General features: G+C 45.3%; 1 protein-coding gene across 3 annotated transcripts in view; it reads left to right on the forward strand.

Annotated features, from left to right (window-relative positions):
- The window catches only part of RANBP17 (RAN binding protein 17), a 1,033,051-nt gene that overhangs the window by 226,004 nt on the left and 786,863 nt on the right, over positions 1–20,184 (forward strand). For all 3 annotated transcript variants that reach the window (XM_029583607.1, XM_029583608.1, XM_029583606.1), the window contains exon 13: positions 18,729–18,834. In XM_029583607.1, the coding sequence (XP_029439467.1) occupies positions 18,729–18,834 (106 nt within the window). The remainder of the gene's footprint in view (positions 1–18,728; positions 18,835–20,184) is intronic.

Genomic DNA, 20,184 nt, shown 5'->3' on the forward strand with positions numbered 1-20,184 from the left:
TAATTTATAACTGTTCATTGTATGAATTTGTTACACTGTAAACCGGAATGAAGGCACTTAGCTATATTTCGGTATATAAAAGAATACAAATAAATAAATAAATAAATAAAGATTGTGATACATTACAGGAGGACCTTGCAAGACTGGAAGATTGGGCATCCAAATGGCAGATGAAATTTAATGTGGACAAGTGCAAGGTGTTGCATATAGGGAAAAATAACCCTTGCTGTAGTTACACGATGTTAGGTTCCATATTAGGAACTACCACCCAGGAAAAAGATCTAGGCATCATAGTGGATAATACTTTAAAATCGGCTCAGTGGGCTGCGGCAGTCAAAAAAGCAAACAATGTTAGGAATTATTAGGAAGGGAATGGTTAATAAAAAGGAAAATGTCATAATGCCTCTATATCGCTCCATGGTGAGACCGCACCTTGAATACTATGTACAATTCTGGTCGCCATATCTCAAAAAAGATATAGTTGCGATGGAGAAGGTACAGAGAAGGGCAACCAAAATGATAAAGGGGATGGAACAGCTCCCCTATGAGGAAAGGCTGAAGAGGTTAGGGCTGTTTAGCTTGGAGAAGAGATGGCTGAGGGGGGAATATGATAGAGGTCTTTAAGATCATGAGAGGTCTTGAACGAGTAGATGTGAATCGGTTATTTACACTTTCGAATAATAGGAGGACTAGGGGGCATTCCATGAAGTTAGCAAGTAACACATTTAAGACTATTCGGAGAAATTCTTTTTCACTCAAGGCACAATAAAGCTCTGGAATTTGTTGCCAGAGGATGTGGTTAGTGCAGTTAGTGTAGCTGGGTTCAAAAAAGGTTTGGATAAGTTCTTGGAGGAGAAGTCCATTAAAGGCTATTAATCGTTTACTTAGGGAATAGCCACTGCTATTAATTGCATCAGTAGCATGGGATCTTAGTGTTTGGGTACTTGCCAGGTTCTTGTGGCCTGGTTTGGCTCTGTTGGAAACAGGATGCTGGGCTTGATGGACCCTTGGGGTCTGACCCAGCATGGCAATTTCTTATGTTCTTATGTTACAAAATTATTCTGCATTATTAAATCATAAGTGGATTGAAAAATTGCAGGAGGACCTTACGAGACTGGAAAACTGGGCATTTAAAAGACAAATGAAAATTAATGTGAACAAGTAAAAAGTGATGCATATGGGGAAAAATACCCCATACTTTAATTATATGATGGTAAGAGTTACTGCTCAGGAAAATGACCTGGGTGTCATAGTGGGCAATACTTTGAAATCTTTAGTTCAGTGTGCGGTGGTGGTCAAAAAGCAAATGGAATGTTACGAAAGAAATGGAGAATAAAACAGCAAATGTCTTAATGCCTCCATTGCTCCATGGTGAGGCCACGATGTGCAGTTCTTGTTGTTGCATCTCAAAAAAGATATAGTTCCATTTGAAAGGTACAGAGAAGGGTGACCAAAATGATATAGGATGGAATGACTCTCCTGTGAGGAAAGGCTAAAGAGGTTGGGCTGTTCAGTTTGGAGAAGACGGCTGAGGAGAGGTTTATAAAATTTTGATTGGAATAGAACAGGTAAATATAAATCCATTGTTTACTCTTTCAAAAAATACAAGTTAGTAAGTAGCACATTCAAAACAAATAGGAGAAAATTATTTTTCACCCAACACACAGTTAAGCTTTAAAATTCATTGCTGGAGGTAGTGGTTAAGGCAGCATAGCTGGGTGAAAAAAAAAAGGTTTGGATAAGTTCCTGGAAGAGAAGTCAATAAACTATTATTAACCAAGTAGACTTAACAAAATAGCCAGTACTTATCACTGTGGGATAGCAGCATGAGATCTTGTCAGGTACTTGTGACCTGAATTAGCCTCTGCTGGAAACAGGATGCTGGGCTTTATAGACCCTCTGTGTGACCTAGTATGGCAAATTCTGTATTTATGGTTAATATCAGATTATCTACTTCTCCAGGAACTTGCCCAAACCTTTTTTAAACCCTTTTACACTAACTGCCTTTTCCACATCCAGAGCTTAATCGTGTGTTGAGTGAAAAATAATTTTCTCCAGTTTGATTTTGTAAACATTTTTAATACTTTATTATGTTACAAGTATATACTTATAAAGAAATATCAGGACAAGAAATAGAAAATACAATTTTAAAAAAGGAAAAAAGTTTTTCCTTCATCAAAATAAATAACATATAAGCTAATGGACCCGCAAACAGGTTATTATGGCCTGAATTGGCCACTGTTGGAAACAGGATGCTGGGTTTGATGGACCCTTGGTCTGACCCAGTATGGCATGTTCTTATGAGTTTTACAAAGAAAAAGTTTGAAAAGAAATTTCTCCCTAAAGGGCAAAAACTCTTCAAATATTCAGCAGAGTACCCTCCCCACACAATAACATCAATAGACAGCTCCCATAGTGGAAACCCTAGAATCAGTAAACAAACTTTTCTGAAGGAAAATTAAGTATTTATAAGGAAATCTTTGTAGAAAATGGGCACCCAAAGCAATATCCTCACTACCATAAGATACATTTTTTTCCTTCCTTCTTGAGTAGCTCTGGAAAAGTCTGGAAAAATACATACTTACAACCCCATAAATGAAATTTGAACACAATGAAAAAACAGAGCCATATCATGGTCTTTTAAAGAAACAAAGGTAATTAGAAACATTACCCTATGTCTACCACAGTAGATTACAAAATTTCAGTTAAATCCAAGTCCATACTTCGATTCGCAGCTCCCTGACTGGTGTCCTGAACTTTAGTCTCTCTTCTACCAGGAAGATAGGCCTTAAAAATAGTAGGCAAATCACTTTGAAAAATATGAAGTATTATTTAGATCACTCCCTGCAAATTTACAATATTTGCCATCTTTCCCCTTTATTAAGTATGTTAAATTAGCCCCCCCTATTTCCACTGTTCATTTCATCTTATTTCCTTCTTCCCTTTACTTTCTGGGTCTCTGGGCATTTTCAAGCAATTTCACACTGAGATTTACTTCATTTCTCAATGTTCATACATTTTTGTAACACATCTATATAAATAAAAATGTTAAATAGTTTGGACAAAATCGCTAATCTCAGAAACCACTGAACCGATTGCTTTCAAATTTGGACACAACATTCATTTCGCATACAGGAAGGTTCATCTGTACTTACATTACAGATATGTCACACCTGTGACAGGTAAAATAGGTTTAAATTTTTTTTCCAGAAAACAGCGACATCTGCTGGACGTAAGTGCCATCTGTTACACCTTACACTAACACACGCTACACTATTCATTTCGCCAGTCCAAGTCCACGTTTCACTTCCATTCGCGCACTTTTTTCGCCGGAAGATTACTATTTCCTTTACAGATAAAATACACCCACCACCTTCCTCACGCCCCCCCACACAAATGCCAAATTGATTTACTTCCCACAGCCTCCCAAAACACACAAAACCACCCTCCTCACACCCCCCACACACATGCCAAATGTATTTACTTCCCAGGCCCTCACAACATACACAAAACCTGACAGAAGTCCGGGAGGCTCCAGCGGGGGGCCAGGACCGGTCCGGGACACATCTCCTGCACTACGGCCGTTGGCTGCCAGCAATCAACATGGTGCCGAAGGCCCTTTCCCTTACTATGCCACTCGGGGACACCAATGGCGGCAGTAGCCCATGTGACATAGTAAGGGCGAGGGCCCCTCTGTGCCATCTTCAGGACTGGCAGCCGGCGGACCTTTGCCCTTACTATGTCAGAGGACCTACCGCTGCCATTGCTCCACCCCCCTGACATAGTGAGGGCAAAGGGCATTCGGGACCCTTTCAGTGCTCGCAGCCGACAGACCAACGTCAATACGTCGCTCCCGGACCGCTCCTGAACGCCCGCTCCACCCACTGACATTTTTATCAGGTCTCGGGGGGGTCTGAGAGTGGGGGGTGGTGATGAATTTATTGCGAACATCTTGAGGAGGGGTCACGAGGGGGGGCAGGTTTCATTCAATCAGCAACTCTGGGGGGGGCAGGGGGGGCTACTGTTTTTCACAGGGCTGGGGGAGGGGGGGCAGGAGAGTGTGGGGTGGTTAGTTTAAGAGAACTTTTCTCATACGATTGTTTTTTGGGGGAAGGGGGAGGTTCACACACAAATACATACACTAAACTTGCACGATCTCGGGAACGCACCAAAATTGCCCTCCCCAGACCACAAAACAAATTTGGAAGTGCAAATTTGGTTAGGCACTCTCCTATTTGGCTACATAACGTGCACAGACGCCCAGGGACAGACCACATGTAGCACCAACAATTTTAATTTCCCAGGTCTTGGGAGGGGGCAGGAGGGTGGGGGGTTATTATTTGATTTAAAGGGTTGGGATTGGGGGTTTTTTGGGGTGGGGGGGTTCCCACAGAAATAGAAAAAGGTTTTCTGATCTGAAGGGTAGGCAGTAGGCGGGGGGAGGTGACAGTGAGGGGAGGGAGAATGAGGGGGGAGGTGAGGGTCAGGGGAGGGAGAATGAGGGGAGAGAGTTGGAGTGAGGACAGGGGAGGGAAGGGGGGGGGGGTGAGTGACCAAGGGGGAGGAGGATGAGTGACTGAGGTAAATGAGCAAGGGGGAGGGAGGATAAAGAACCTGACTCTGCCACTGCAATGCGTGGCCGGGTACCGCTAGTGTATAATATTTTCATTTATCTTTAACTTCTCCCTACTGTTGTATTTAAAATCATTTTTCTTATTGTAGGGATCTGTTACTATCTGGTTGAATTAGTCTCTGTTAATTTACATAGCTCTCTTTGTAATTGGTATGTGCAATACAATGAATTTTGTAGGCCTTGTGTGGATATGCGTTTTATTGTCATGACATTCTAATCCTTGTTTACAGGATTCACCTGTAAGGAAGGTGGGTACTTAGTGCTCTAGTTTGGTTGGTGCAGCCTAGGGAATGAACCCCCTAGCCCCACACCAACAGCTGGTGATCTGTTCATGACTGGATCTGGAGCTTTTCTCTACAGGTTGAGCCCTTGCGTTCCAAGGACTGGCAGGACTTAGGTGATTGTCTCTCCTTGCCCTGTGGGACTGAGTCCGGGGCAAGCTGCAAGCAAGAGTAGTTGAGGTCCAGGCAATAGTCAGTGGCAGGGAGGCAGGCAAGAGTAGTCTAGGTCCAGGCAAAGTTCAGTGGAGGGCAAGAGTAGTCAAAGTCCAGGTGCTGTACAGATCCAGGAAGTCAGTCCGAAGGGATGCAGGATCGAGGCAGGGCAGGCTGGATGAGACAAGGAGGACATGCACTGGACAGGATGCAGGAGACCCGTTGCTGAGGCATCTGCTAGGAGCACGGCTGGGGTTTAAATTCTCAGCTATGCTGACATCATCACTGGACACCGCTGTTGTTCCCGTCGTGGTGTCTATTAGTACCAGTGTATGCGCCTAGGAGAAGCTTGGGGACGCAGGATGGTGGCATCAAAGCTGTGTCTGTGCTGGCGGCATCCTGGTCCTGCGGTGGTATTGGGGATCAGTGCAGCCAATTGTGGCAGCCTGCTGCAACTGGCAAACATAACACTCCTCACTATCTCTTATCTCTCACCTCACCCCTTGAACTCTGCTTCTCAGGCAGGTCACTCCTATACTCTTCTCCTTTCCTGCCAACTCCTGATTCATTGTTTTCCTCCTGGCTGTTGCGTATGCTTGGAATAGTCTTACCAAGTTGGTGTGTCATACTCACTGTCTTGCCTTATTCAGGTTTAGTCTAAAAACCCACCTTTTTGAGGCTGCTTTTACATTATACTCCTGATTATCCTAATCACAGCTTTATTGATTTTAACTAGTTTTTTCATAACTGAAATTTCCAAAGTATTTTACCCTGTATGTTTGTCTTAATTAGATTGTAAGCTCTACTGAGAAGGGACTCTCATGTGTTTTTGGACAGGACTGCATACATCGAGTAATGTTATAGAAGTGATTAGTTAGTAGTCTTGTGCTGTTCTGTCAATACAGGAGGATTCAGGACCCTGACATAGGGCCCGAGCTGGGGATGGCATGTGATTGGTAACCCGCAACTCCTCCTGTGCCCTTTAGTTGCTATGTGCCAGCTTTTTAAAACTAGCGATTTCTAGCTTGGGTTAGAAGCATTATGGGGCAGCACCCAGCTGCATAATAACTTTAAAAAGCCTGCCAATCGCTATTTCTTTTCAAAAGGGGCACTTCAACATGAAGTACCTCTTTAATGGTGTTTACAAAGCTTCTCAGAATTGCCTGACTGCCAGCTAGAGCATATATATATTACAGACTGCATTTGGTGAACATTATAAGAACATTTTTATCTGCTCCCAAAGGTGGTGTTATAAAAGGATCTACTGCAATTTCTGCAATTTCTTTTTAGTGTAGGCAAAACACTTTGTTATGGAACAATGAAATTTATATCCCTTGGTTATATGTACTTTAATTTAGATGTTTAATGGCTTTTAATGTTATGAAATAGGTTAATATTCCATGAGAATCTCATTTGCATGATGTTATCTTATGCTTTCTATCTGTGGTGGTATGGCTGTGGTTTTCTAAAACAATAATCCCCAAGAAATGGGTCATTAGCAGTGGTTAACGATTACTTGTTATCTATGCTAATGACTGATTTCAATGGGATTATTGCTGGAATAAACCATAATTACAGATTATTACAGCAATAATTATTATTTTTTAAAGGAAAAAATATATTTGTCTAGCTCAGCAGCTGCAAAAAGAAGAGTATTGTATTAGAATTTCTGAGCCTTTCCAAGCAGGAAGAGGAAAGAACAAAATGTGCTGATGCACATCCTGCATGCAACATAATCAGTTTATCATGACCCACTTTTAGTAGTGGATGCATTTTTTTTTGTTTTGTTTTGTTAGTCTTCATCATCCAGCCAGACCCATCCAGACACATGAGTTATGCTGCCTAGCCAGCAGATGGAGATAGAGAACACGTTTGCTGACATCACCCCTTATAGGGTCCTGTGCTATGCTCATCCTGTCAGTATTCTTTGTCTCCAGTAGATGATAGGCAGGCATCCCATGCTGTGGATGAGTCCTGGTTTAAACGGGTAAAAGATTTGGATTCAGCTACTCCTGAGGTGATAGCCTCTTGACTAACTCCCCTGGTTGACCTGCAGCTAAAATGAGTCTAGGACTCCTCCCTCAGTTGAGCATTTCCTGTACTCTCTCCTGCACTTCACATAAGCCTTTCAAACACACAAAGGTTTGTCATGTCTCCTCATCCTTTATTTTTTTTCTACAAGCAAATCTTAAGCTTTTTTTTTTTTTTTAATAGGGTTTGTATTGCAGCCCTGTATCATTTTAGTAATCCTTCAAACCATCTCCATCTTTTCAATGTCCATACAAAATACGGTCTCCAGAAGTGAAAGCAGAACTCAAGGTAGTAGGGCTAGTGACTTATGCAAAAGCAATATTACCGTACCTCCTTTTTCCTAGTGTCAGGGCTTTGATCTGATGACCCTGATAAGCAGAGGCCCAATATCTTCAGCATCATTCCCTCTGGCATGTCCACTGAGGTGAATTTTCAATCTAGTTATCTAACTTAGGACCCGATTTACGAAGCTTTTTTTCTTCTAGAGACAGAATGGGGGAAAAGCCCTACTGAATAAAGCCTTTGATAAATTAGGGAAAACTTTTTTTCCTTTCATATGCTAAACCTAATGATTTATAACTGCCTGCTGAAAAGAGAAATAGTCTGCAGGTCTGTAAATACTGAGAAATATTGTAAAAGACAGCACATTTTCTTACCTGTAACAGGTGTTCTCTGAAGGCAACAATTTAGTCAAACAAGTGGGTCGCATGACCATGCTTAGTACCGAGTGAATGGATTCACCAGAGCTTTTTGGTGCAGACTAAACTCTTTACTCTTGTATGTGGTAGGTCCCATGCTTCAATGGCACTGAAGCTCTCCTATATTCTATGAAACTGCTTTTACTGGGGGGGGGAGAGCCCCAAAGGAAAGTTGGGGAAGATTGTGACTGGTGAACTGTTGTTTTTAGAAAACTCTTGTTGCAACTAAGCAAGTTTATTTTCTCTGACGACAAGCTGGTCCACCTAATCACACACTTGGGATTACCGTGATAAGGGTTGTCTTCAACGAGTTAGTTGTCTAGTGGTTACAGCAGCAGGCTGAAAATCAGGAAAGTCATGCTTCAAATCTCACTGACATTCCTTGTGACCTTGGACAAGTCACTTCACCCACCACTGCCTGAGATACAAACTTAGGGGGTCATTTAATATGGTGTGATAATGGCATTTTCCATCGATAAGCCAAGTGAATTAGCCATGATGTCTTGGGTGTGATGTCATCTTGCGTTCGTGGTCGGAACCTTCTTAGAGTAGCAGAGCTTTGATGCTCTGCCCATGTGCAGCTGTTCCCACACAATTACCCCAGTCAATAGTTACGTTTTTTCTGCACCACTGAACAAACAAGAATCTTCTCACCTCAGCTGATTAAGATCTAATTGTTTCACAACAGCACTTTTCAGTGCTCAACAATATCAAAAAGACTGGGCTTTAAATACTGCTTCTGTGGACACATTATGTCCACAATGGATAGGCACAGCTATTGTTACCTGTGTCTTGGGCCCGACCGGTGATCAGTCTACATATAGAGAGTGTGGCCGAATTTCTTCCTGGGTCCAGAGGACTGAAAAAATTGCCATACTTTGAGAGACGGAGGCCGGATTTTCACCTTCGGCAAGCTATGCACCTTCCCCATAGCATTCTGTACAGTCTTCACCAGGACCTAAAGCTTACCATAGGGAGACAATAAAGACTGGCCTCGTTGGAAGATCCCGAGGAGATAATGGCTTTCAGGCTACAGGATAAACATTTCAAATCAATCAAAGCAAAGCCTCAAAAAAGTAAGGGTAGTGCTTCGGTAATAGAGGCAAAACTGTAGTTGAAATAGTGCTTCGGTAATAGAGGCAAAACTGTAGTTGAAACACCAGCCAAAAAAATGAATAAGTGAGACAGACTCCCAAAACCACTGCCAGAGACCCAAGCGATCAGTGCATATGCGCACGATGCATATGTATCACCGCATGGCCTCTGGCACAGACAGCACCTTTTCATGGCACACTGGCACCCAAACCACGCGAATGCAGGTCTATCGCTTTGAGCACCCCTGCACTAAGCTATAGAACAATTTCCAACTTGATCACATTGGGTAAAATTTTGGTAAAGTTTACATATTGACAGTTGGATGACTGAAGTATCTCAGTACCAAAGCTTTGCTTGCATTACTTTTGGACTTTGTCTTACCCTAGCTTGATAGCAATGGTCCAGTTATTGCTGTGCTTTTAGACATCAGCTCAGTCTGATACAGTGGACCATGAGATTTTTACATCATTTAAATACATTGGGTTTAAGTGGATCTGTTCACCAATGGTTTAAATCATACTTATGTGGAAGGAAACAAAGTTTTCGTTAATGGTGCTTGTTCTGAGTGGTAAAAATTAAAGTGCGGCATAACACAGGGATCTTTATTGTTGTTTTAATTTTATTTTGTGATTATGTACATCACTTTGAAAGATTTTATTGTAAAAACTGGAAAGTGATTAATACATTTTATAAATAAATCTATATTATCAGTGGCCCTTTTTAATATATATTTATGGTTTTGATTGTTAGTTTTACTACTCTTAACATTAACAGCAACCAACAAGGGCCCTGACTTTAACAGCCTGGGAAACTGATAAGAATTGTGGGTCTTGTAAGGCTCAACAGAAAGGACCATAAACTTGCTGTTCAGACTGGTTGGACTGTTGGTCCTTTTCTGCTGTCATTTCTATGTTTCTATTAGGCTTGGGCAACTGCATGGAACAGCAGTTACTACCCTTAACAGAAACATGGGGTTAACCTGCTTGGAGTGGCAGTAACTACCATAAGAAACGTGGTGGGCAGACTGGATGTATCAAATGGTCTTTTTCTGCAGTCATTACTATGTATGTATATTTACTTCCCCTCTGTTGAATTTGGGGTCTGTACTGATGATATCCAGCTTTATTTTCCCATAATGGATTAGTTACCTGTGACTGTTAACTATATTTCCAAATATCCTTCTACTATTAATCTTTGGATGGTAGAGAATAATTTGTTTTTGAATTTGTCTAAAACTGCTTTGTTTTTCCCCTAAAAGTAGTCCTTCTCTTGACTTTGTATCATTCTCAATTATGGTTAATTGGATCATGGTTCCCATTAAACCGGTGGTTAGAAATTTGGGAATACTTTATTTCCAGTTAACTTTTGAGCTTCAATTGAAATCAGTTTTAAAATCAGGGTTTTATAAATTGCATACATTACGACATGCGATATATATTAGATGTTTTTATCTTCTATCGATTACTGTAATGGGTTTATATTAGTCTCCCAGCTTCTCGTCCTCACACTTTACATGTTTTGCAGAATACTGCTTCTTGTATAGTCTTGAGAAGACAACCTTTAGCCCTGTTTTATTTATTTATTTATGATTTTTATATACCGACGTTCAATGAGATATCACATCAGTTTACAATAAGGTACAGAAGGTATTTCCCTATCCCCTAAAGGGCTTACAATCTAAGTTTTTGTACCTGACGCTGAGTGATTACAAAATAATAAAACTATCATAATCAAAAATTCTTAACAGTTGAGCAAAAGGTATAACAAGAAGCATAATAAACCAAACAACAAGAGACATCCGATTAGGAAGATAATAACTAGAAGATGCACTAGTGAATGCACGATTCAAGATATTACACAAATATGATAGTTAGCAGCGAGAGACTTACGTTTGTAGAGTTTTTTTTAACTAGCTCTAGCACTGTGGGTTGCACAAAGGGGAGTACCCCTTTGTCGCGCCTCTTCGGCACACGGCGCGTGATGCCCAATGGCATCACGCCATTTAACTGCCCCTAGTTGAGTCTGATGATGTCAGGGGGCGGGGCTTGCCATCGGGTCTCTCATCGGTGTTTCTTCTATTGCTGAAGGCATTTTTTACAGAAATTACACTGGTTTCCTCCCTTACAAAGCATATGTTTTAAAATCTTAGTTTTGATTCCTGATCAGTAATATTGCTTAACTTTAAAACACTCACAGAACATTGTAATATTAAACTTCCTGCAGAAAGGCAAGACATACTTCTATTTCACTGATCTTCAAGGTATGGCTGAAGGGCCAGTGGCAACTCCTGTGAACCCCTAGGGTGGCCCTTGATTGGTTCACTGGGTATTTAAGGTAGACCAGGATAGATTTCTGATCCTTTAATATGTTCCAGGATTCTAGTCTATATACCCCTTCACAATTGTATTGATTTTCTTGATTTATGTCAAGAAAATCAATACAATTATGGACCAGATTCACTGCGATTTTTCTTTCATTCTGTGTCTTGTGGGGAAAAATGCTTAGTGAATCAGACTCTATATTTGATTTTTAAAGTGTGCAAGGTCATGTCAGTACTTTTATCTGGAAATCACATCATAAAAATAAAACCTTTTAATTTTTCTAACCATATTATATCCTTGGTGTAACTGTACCCAGAATATGGATTCTAGAATGAGCAATGAGATAGGAACCCATACCAAAGTGAGATAACATGGTATTACCACGATAGTTACATGTTTATAGAATACTGTTTCTGGGTTGTGTAGTGCAAATATTTATTAAAATTGAATTGCTTTATAGATTAATGGCACCTATATAGGGGACAAAGGGACAAAGGTGGTCTCCCATACTGGTGTAGTGTCAGAAATGCTTCATATATGAAGCCCATACAGGCCGATACAGAAAAACATGCGGGAGAGTGGGCGAGCGCCCAGGCCACTCTCCTGGGCGCGCGATTCAGGAGGGTGGCCTATGCAAATTAGGGCCCGCGGTAAAAGGAGGCGCTAGGGACACTAGCACGTCCCTAGCGCCTTCTTTTTGACAAGAGCGGCGGCTGTCAGCGGGTTTGACAGCCGACGCTCAATTTTGCTGGCGTCTGTTCTCAAACCCGCTGACAGCCATGAGTTCAGAAACGCACACCGGCATAATTGAGCGTCCGTCTTCCGGGCCGCGGGCCGATTTTTAATTTTAATTTTAATTTTTTTTTATTTCCTAGCGTGTAGCAGATGGACTCAGGACTAATGGATATAGTGTACTCGTTAGCAGTTGGAGACGGCTCAGATTTCAATCTGACGTCAGCCCCTAGTACATATACCCCTGCAGGAAGTGCAGGTCTTCAGTATTTTCCGTCTCCATAGCAGTTAGGGACTTTCTGAACGCTCTCAAGCATTAGATCAAATTTAAAGAAGAAAACCCAAAATTGAAAGAAGAAAATACCTACCTGAAGATGAGCCCCGCTCTCCTGCGGTGATACCCTCGGATCCCTCCCCCAGTTGAGATTCCCGAGGTGATTTCCGTGGTCCCTCGGAGGTGAGCCTCGGTCCGGCGACCGAATCGCGGCGAGGACCTAGCCCCCGATCCTTCGGGCATGGCTGAGAGGCAGTGGGTGCACCCTCGAGTGCGGCAGTGAAGGTATTTGCCCTCTCTTCCCCCCCCCCCCCCCCCCCCCGTAGCCGTAGACCGCCCGGGACGAAACCGGGAAGCGCCGAAGACAAGGTAAGGTAGAAATCTTCTGCTCGAATCCGGTCTCCGAGGGTCGAGGACGAGCACAGGTCACTGACCGGGACCAGTGCCACCGGGTTGATCCGCCCTAGCAGGGCCAGGCCCCGGTTATTGCAAGAGTCTGCCCACGTGGAGACTCTCCGAGGGGGTCGCCATATTGCCCGTGTGCTCGCTGTCGCCATCTTGGCCTACTCGCTGCGCCGTTCGCCTCCGAGCGCACATCCCTGAGCCAGGCACACAAAGCACTTGTGCGCATAGACTTACGCTCGCATAACTTGCGCGCACATAGCCGAGCGCATATCTACAGCACAGCCGCGCGCACAACTTACACGCTCAACCTAAGCGCACTGGAGCGCATAAGATTTACACACCGACAACCATGGTACCCCCAGGAACAGAAATTAAAGTGCAAGGCCTCTGCCCGACATGCCACAACAGAGCCGCACAAAGCAAGGAGGCCGATGCCCTGTGCACACAGTGCGAGGAGGCCCTGGGAGATCCAGCACAGGGCCAGTCCCACTCAGGGCCAAGTTCCAGCTCCTCAAGGGGCACCCTGGACCTAGCCAGGAGGACCCCCCCACAGACGGGGACCCCCAAGGATCCAATGCCTCTCGGCTTTGACCCGGCGTCCATATCATGGGTGGAGTTTTTCAAGGGGATTCAGCCTTTGTTCAGATGCAAACTGAACCTCTGGATGGCCAACCACATGCTCCACCGGAGGACCCACATGCTCCAGGCCCCTCAAGACCTAGGCACAGGCTCCCATTACCCAGAAGCCCCGCCTACGGGGACTCTGACACCTCTGAGGAAGAAGCCGAACCCCTAGAAGAAGGGGAGCTCCCCCTGGGAACAGAGCCGCACCGAACCATGAGACGCTTCTTCACAAAGGACGAGCTCCCGGACCTGGTCAATCAATGACTGACGGAGCTCGCTATCCCGGGCCCAGGTACTTCGGGGGAACCGAAATCGAATCCCCTGCTGGAGGGTCTTCGACAGACTTCTCGCCATTTCCCCCTGTTACAAGCAGCGCAGCAGCTGATTGACGTGGAATGGAATGCTCCGTAATCTGCATTCAAAGGGGGACGAGCCTTGGCGGCCCTGGACCCAGCAACCAAAGATCTTCTTGCATGCCCAAAAGTGGATGCTATGATCTTCGCGGTCTCTAGGCGCACCACTATCCCAGTGGAGGGAGGAGCTGCGCTCAAAGATGCTCATGACCGACGTCTGGAGTCCATCCTCAATCATTTGACGTCGCCGCTATGTCTCTACAAATTGCGGCCTGCTGTACCGTGGTGACACGTGCCTGCCTATCACAATCCAGGAACAACACCCCGGGGAGAAGACATGGAACCAGCGATATCATTCCTAGCGGACTCTGCCTCCGACCTAGTGCGCACAGCAGCCAGAGGAGTGTCCTCTGCGGTGGCTGCCAGGAGACAACTCTGGCTCCGAAGCTGGTCAGCCGATGCATCTTCCAAAACGTGCCTCACAAGGATGCCCTTCAAAGGATCCCTCCTGTTTGGCAGCGAACTAGAGAAACCGGCTGACAAATGGGGCGAGTCCCCATTGCCGCGACTACCGGAAGATAAGACAAAGAGAAATCAGCGTTCGTTCCCCAGGTCCTCCAGGGGCAGACGTTCGCAGCGCTTCAATCCTTAACAGGAACAACTATCAAGTGCCCCCACCCTACGGGCAGGAAGCAGGCCTTTCTGACCAAGCACAACAAAAGGGGAGCCAGCTTGGGTACAGGCCCCAGCCGCACTCCACAATGAGATTCAGCCGACCCATCCAAGGGAAGAAGCCATAGGGGGCAGATTAGCCCTATTCTACCACAGATGGGTCGAGATAACCTCGGACAAGTGGGTCCTAGCCATCATTCGGGAGGAGTACTACCTGGATTTCCTACGAACCCCTCTGGACAAGTACGTGGAGTCCCCCTGCCACGACCCCTCCAAGAGGGCGGCGGTGGAAGCTACACTGTCCAGACTACTGGCACTCGAGGCCATAACACCAGTACCTACACAGGAAATAAATACTGGCCATTATTCCAATTATTTTATCGTTCCCAAGAAAGAGGGAACATTCAGGCCCATCCTGGATCTCAAGTCGGTCAACCGCCACCTCAGGATCCCTCGCTTCCGCATGGAAACCCTACGATCCGTTATAAGAGCGATACAACCAGGAAAGTTTCTCACATCCCTGGATCTTTCGGAGGCCTATCTGCACATCCCCATTCATCAGGAACATCAGCGCTACCTACGCTTCAAAGTCCTGAACCGTCACTACCAGTTCCGGGCACTACCCTTAGGGTTAGCCACAGCACCCCGGACGTTCACCAAGGTAATAGTGGTGGTGGCGGCAACACTGAGGAAGGAAGGAATCCTTGTTCACCCCTACTGGACGATTGGCTGATCAGAGCAAAGTAACCGGAGGAAAGCCGCCAAGCAACCAGCAGAGTCAGAACTCTACTGGAAAGCCTAGGATGGGTAGTCAACACAAACAAAAGCTCCCTACAGCCCTCACAGTCGCTGGAGTACCTAGGAGTCCGATTCGACACCAAGGAGGACAAGGTCAGCCTGACCCCCACAAGGAGATCAAAATTGTGGAACCGGCTACAAACCTTGCTGGATGACCCTCTCCCCACAGCATGGGATTACCTGCAAGTCCTCTCGCTGATGGCATCCACACTGGAAGTTGTGCCTTGGGCGCGAGCACACATGAGACCCCTACAGCGCTCACTCCTATCACGGTGGAGCCCACGGTCCCAGAACAACACCGTACGTCTATCACTCCCAGGCAGAGTTCGGACCCAGCTACAATGGTGGCTGCAGACCAGCCACATGAGCCGGGGATCAAGTCTCTCCTCCCCAACCTGGACTCTACTCACCACAGATGCCAGTCTACGAGGATGGGGAGCACACTGCGAGGAGCTAACCGCCCAAGGGCAGTGGAACGCAGAAGAAGCGGGTTGGAACATCAACCGCCTAGAAGCGCGAGCAGTCAGACTAGCCTGCATGCTGTTTGTCCACAAACTTCGAAACAAAGCTGTCAGAGTAATGTCTGACAACGCCACAACAGTGGCCTACATCAACCGGCAGGGGGGAACCAGAAGCCAACAGGTGTCCCTAGAAATAGACCCCCTGATGGCGTGGGCGGAAGCAAACCTCCAGGAGATCTCCGCTGTCCACATAGCCTGGAAAGACAACATCACGGCAGACTTCCTCAGCAGGGAAAGTCTAGACCCAGGAGAATGGAGGCTGTCACCCACAGCCTTCAAGATAATACTGGATCGGTGGGGGACACCGGACACGGACCTTCTGGCAAACAGATCCAACGCCCAAGTATCCAGATACTTCAACCGCAGGCGGGAACCACAGTCCCAAGGGATCTATGCTCTGGTACAGCCCTGGCCCCCAGGGACCCTACTATATGCCTTCCCACCGTGGCCCCTACTGGGCGCAATCATTCACAAGATACACCTACACAAGGGACTAGTTCTTCTGGTGGCTCCGGACTGGCCAAGAAGACCCTGGTGCGCAGACATGAGAAGACTGCTGGCAGGGAACCCTCTACCCCTGCTCCCACACAGGGACCTGCTACAACAAGGTCCGATCCTCCACGAGGACCCAGCTCAATTTTCTCTTACGGTCTGGCCATTGAGAGGGCTCGCCTGAGAAAGAACGGATATTCAGGGGCGGTAATCGACACCCTCCTACGAGCACGCAAGTTCTCTACATCACTAACACACATAAGGATCTGGAGAGCATTTGAAGCCTGGTGCGAAGACCACAACATCAAACCACGCTCATTCACTATCCCCGTGATCTTGGAGTTCTTACAGAACGGACTACAGAAGGGCCTGTCCCTCAACTCCATCAAGGTACGGGTGGCGGCCCTGTCATGCTACGGCTCCAAAAGCGAGAGAGACAGCATAGGCTCTCACCCGGACGTGTCACTCTTCCTGAAAGGAGTCAAACACATTCGCCCACCACTAAAGTGGCCGGTACCTCTGTGGAATCTCAATCTCGTTTTGGACTTCCTAGCGGGAACCACCTTCAGACCCCTACGAGGCCTGTCCCTTCGCCTGTTAACCTTGAAGACTGTGTTTCTGCTGGCGGTGTGTTCAGCCCGCCACATATCGGAACTACAAGCACTGTCCTGCCGTGAGCCGTTCCTCAGGCTCACCCCAGGGTCCATCCAACTACACACAGTCCCCTCCTTCCTCCCCAAAGTGGTCTCTCACTGCCACCTTAACCAGACCATCTCGCTACCAACGACGGATGCCCGGAAGAATTCGGAAGAAGCCCGTAGTCTCCGCCACCTCGACATCGGCAGACTCCTATCCAGATACCTGGCATTGTCCGAGCCCGTACGAAAAACGGACCACCTTTTCGTTCTTGACTGAGGAAAGGAACAAGGGGAAGCGGCCTCACGGGCAACCATCACCCGCTGGATCAAGGAAGTCATCATGACGGCCTACGTAGAAGCTGGCAAGCCACCACCTCTACAGGTCAAGGCCCACTCTACCAGAGCCCAGGCAGTATCATGGGCAGAAACTAAAATGCTGTCACCTGCCGAGATCTGCAGGGCAGCTACATGGCCCTGCATCCATACCTTCTCCAGATTCTACCGTCTGGATGTTCAGGCTCGGGAGGACACAGCATTTGCAAGGGCAATACTAAGTGGGTCACGGGCAGCCTCCCACCTGGATCGGGAGTAGCTTTTATACATCCCATTAGTCCTGAGTCCATCTGCTACACGCTAGGAAATGGAGAAATTATGGACTCAGCATCCCACCCTTGGCTGCCGTCACGCAGGGCCCTCAAATGTTCAAGGGTAAGCCATGTTTGTCATTTACCTAGGGCATCCACCCTGCCGGGTGTCGACACTTTCCGGTTGAGTACACTGCGGTCTCCAGCTATAGTCAATCAACCAGTTCAAGTTAATCAAGTTATGAAGTTATCCAAGTTAACCAAATTATTAAGTTAATCAATCAGTCAGTCACACATATATCCACAATGCTTTTCGAGGAGAATACTGAAGAGCTGCACTTCCTGCAGGGGTATATGTACTAGGGGCTGACGTCAGATTGAAATCTGATCGTCTCCAACTGCTAACGGGAGTACATTATACCCATTGGTCCTGAGTCCATCTGTCTACACTAAGGAAAACGAAATTATCAGGTAAGTAATTTCTCCACTTTTTTTTTTTATTTTTGGGGCCTCCGACTTAATATCGCTATGATATTAAGTCGGAGGGTGTACAGAAAAGCAGTTTTTTCTGCTTTTCTGTACACTTCCCTGGCGCCGGCAGAAATTAATGCCAGCCTTTGGGCAGGCATTAATTTCTGAAAGTAAAATGTGCGGCTTGGATGCACATTTTACTTTCTGTATCACACGGGAATAACTAATAGAGCCATCAACATGCATTTGCATGTCGCGGGCGGGGGGGGTTGGATGCGCATTTTCGATGCTCTATTACCCCTTACTGTATAAGGGATAAAGCTAGCGCGTCAAACGCTTGTCCAAACCTGGGCTAACAGTGCGCTCCACTGGCGTACGCTGTACTGTATCGGCCTGTTAGTATTTTCAAATGACAGCCAAACCCTCCTCAGTGATTGACTTTGTATGACTAAACTAATGATCTTGGTTAGATTGCTGAACTGTTCTTATCCTGCTGGTACATGCTCTCTACTTTAATTGTTCTAGCATTGACTAACATTTATGCCATTTTATTTGGTGCAGTTTCTTCTCTTGTACTGCTCTCATTTATCCACACTGTCCTAGGTAGCTGTAGCTTGCTTAACTTTTCTTCAGCTGGATTACTATTCATTGACCTCCATATCTTGCTCATAAACTCAGTGCCTCCAACTATGTCTGCCACCATTGTTTAGCTTGCTTTTTTTTTTTTTTTAAATAATTCTAAAGAAGCAGATATAATGCAATAACAAAACTTCTTTTGGCATATGCTTTCAGGATTGGTGAGTTACTTATTGTAAAGCAGCCAAGTGATAATCCTTGTATAATACAGTGGGCAGAAGAACCAAAGCTGTTTCCACTTCATATTGTAAAAATGTGTATACCCTTATGAAATACCTATGTGCCGTAATTCTTTGCTTTCCTTCTGTAACATTAGGGCGTCTGGCTTGGCTGATATACCTTGTAGGCACTGTTATTGGAGGAAGATTAACATATACCAGTACTGATGAGCATGACGCCATGGATGGAGAATTATCTTGTAGGTAGGTATAAAGATAAAACCTACAGTGATCAGGTGAATTCCAAGTAAATGCCTAACACAAGTTTTCAAATCCTTGACATGACTGTATAATTTTATCTCCTTATTTTAACATGAATAGACATTGGAAAATGGGAATGAAGAAGGAAGGAAGAGGAAAGTGGTTAAAGAAACAAAAGAATTAATGTAAGGGAGAGAATGAAGGGTGATGATGTAACACAGTTGGATGAGACAGTGAGCAACAAGGAAAAATGAAAAACCAGAGAGACCTTGGGGTGATAGTGTCTAACGATCTGAAGTCGGCAAAACAATCTGACAAAGCGATAGCTAAAGCCATAAGAATACTGGGCTGCATAGAGGAATATCGAGTAAGAAAAGGGAAGTGATTATCCCCTTTTACAGGTCCTTGGTGAGGCCTCACCTGGAGTACTGTGCTCAGTTCTGGAGACTGTATCTCCGAATGGACAGAGACAAGGATGGAGGCGGTCCAGAGAAGGATGACCAAAAAAGTGGAGGGTCGTCATCGAAAGACTTATGAGGAGAGATTGAAGAATCTAAATATGTACACCCTGGAGGAAAGGAGGAGCAGATATGATATGATACAGACTTTCAGATACTTGAAAAGTTTTAATGATCCAAAGACAATGACAAACCCTTTCCATTGGAAAAAAATCAGTAGAACCAGGGGTCACAATTTGAAGCTCCAAGGAGGAAGACTCAGAACCAATGTCAGGAAGTATTTCTTCACAGAGAGGGTGGTGGATGCCTGGAACGCCCTTCTAGAGGAAGTGGTGAAGATCAAAACTCTGAAGGATTTCAAAGGGGCGTGGGATAAATACTGTGGATCCATAAAGTCTAGAGGATGTGAATGAAGAGAAGAGGCATGGGGGGTGGCTTGTAGGAATGACAGCTACTATCTGGAGATTAATACCCTTATTCAATAAACATACTCACTGTCAATGCGACTCCAACATTGCTCTATGCTTCAGCGGCAAGAGAAAATGTGGCAAAAAGGATTTGCATTCACAGAAAAGCAGGGGAGTAGCTTGCTTGTTGCGGCGGTTACTACCCCAAACCAAATAAGTCTTACTTCACTTTCAATGCATATCCAGCATAGCTCTCTGCTTCAAAGGCAGGGGGGAAAGACTGATACTTCACTTTCAATGCATATCCAGCGCAGTTCACTGCTTCAACGGTAGCGGGGAATAAAGAAAAGAGGATTTATATTCAGACAACGAACAAGGACTGAATTGCACAAGCTGGGTAAACAAGCGTGAGAGTAGCTTGCTTATTGCAGCAGTTACTACCCCTAACCAATTAAGCTAGATACTTCACTTAGATGCAGCTCCAGCAC

This window comes from Rhinatrema bivittatum, chromosome 18, assembly GCF_901001135.1.
Source record: "Rhinatrema bivittatum chromosome 18, aRhiBiv1.1, whole genome shotgun sequence".
NCBI classification, from domain to species: domain Eukaryota; kingdom Metazoa; phylum Chordata; class Amphibia; order Gymnophiona; family Rhinatrematidae; genus Rhinatrema; species Rhinatrema bivittatum.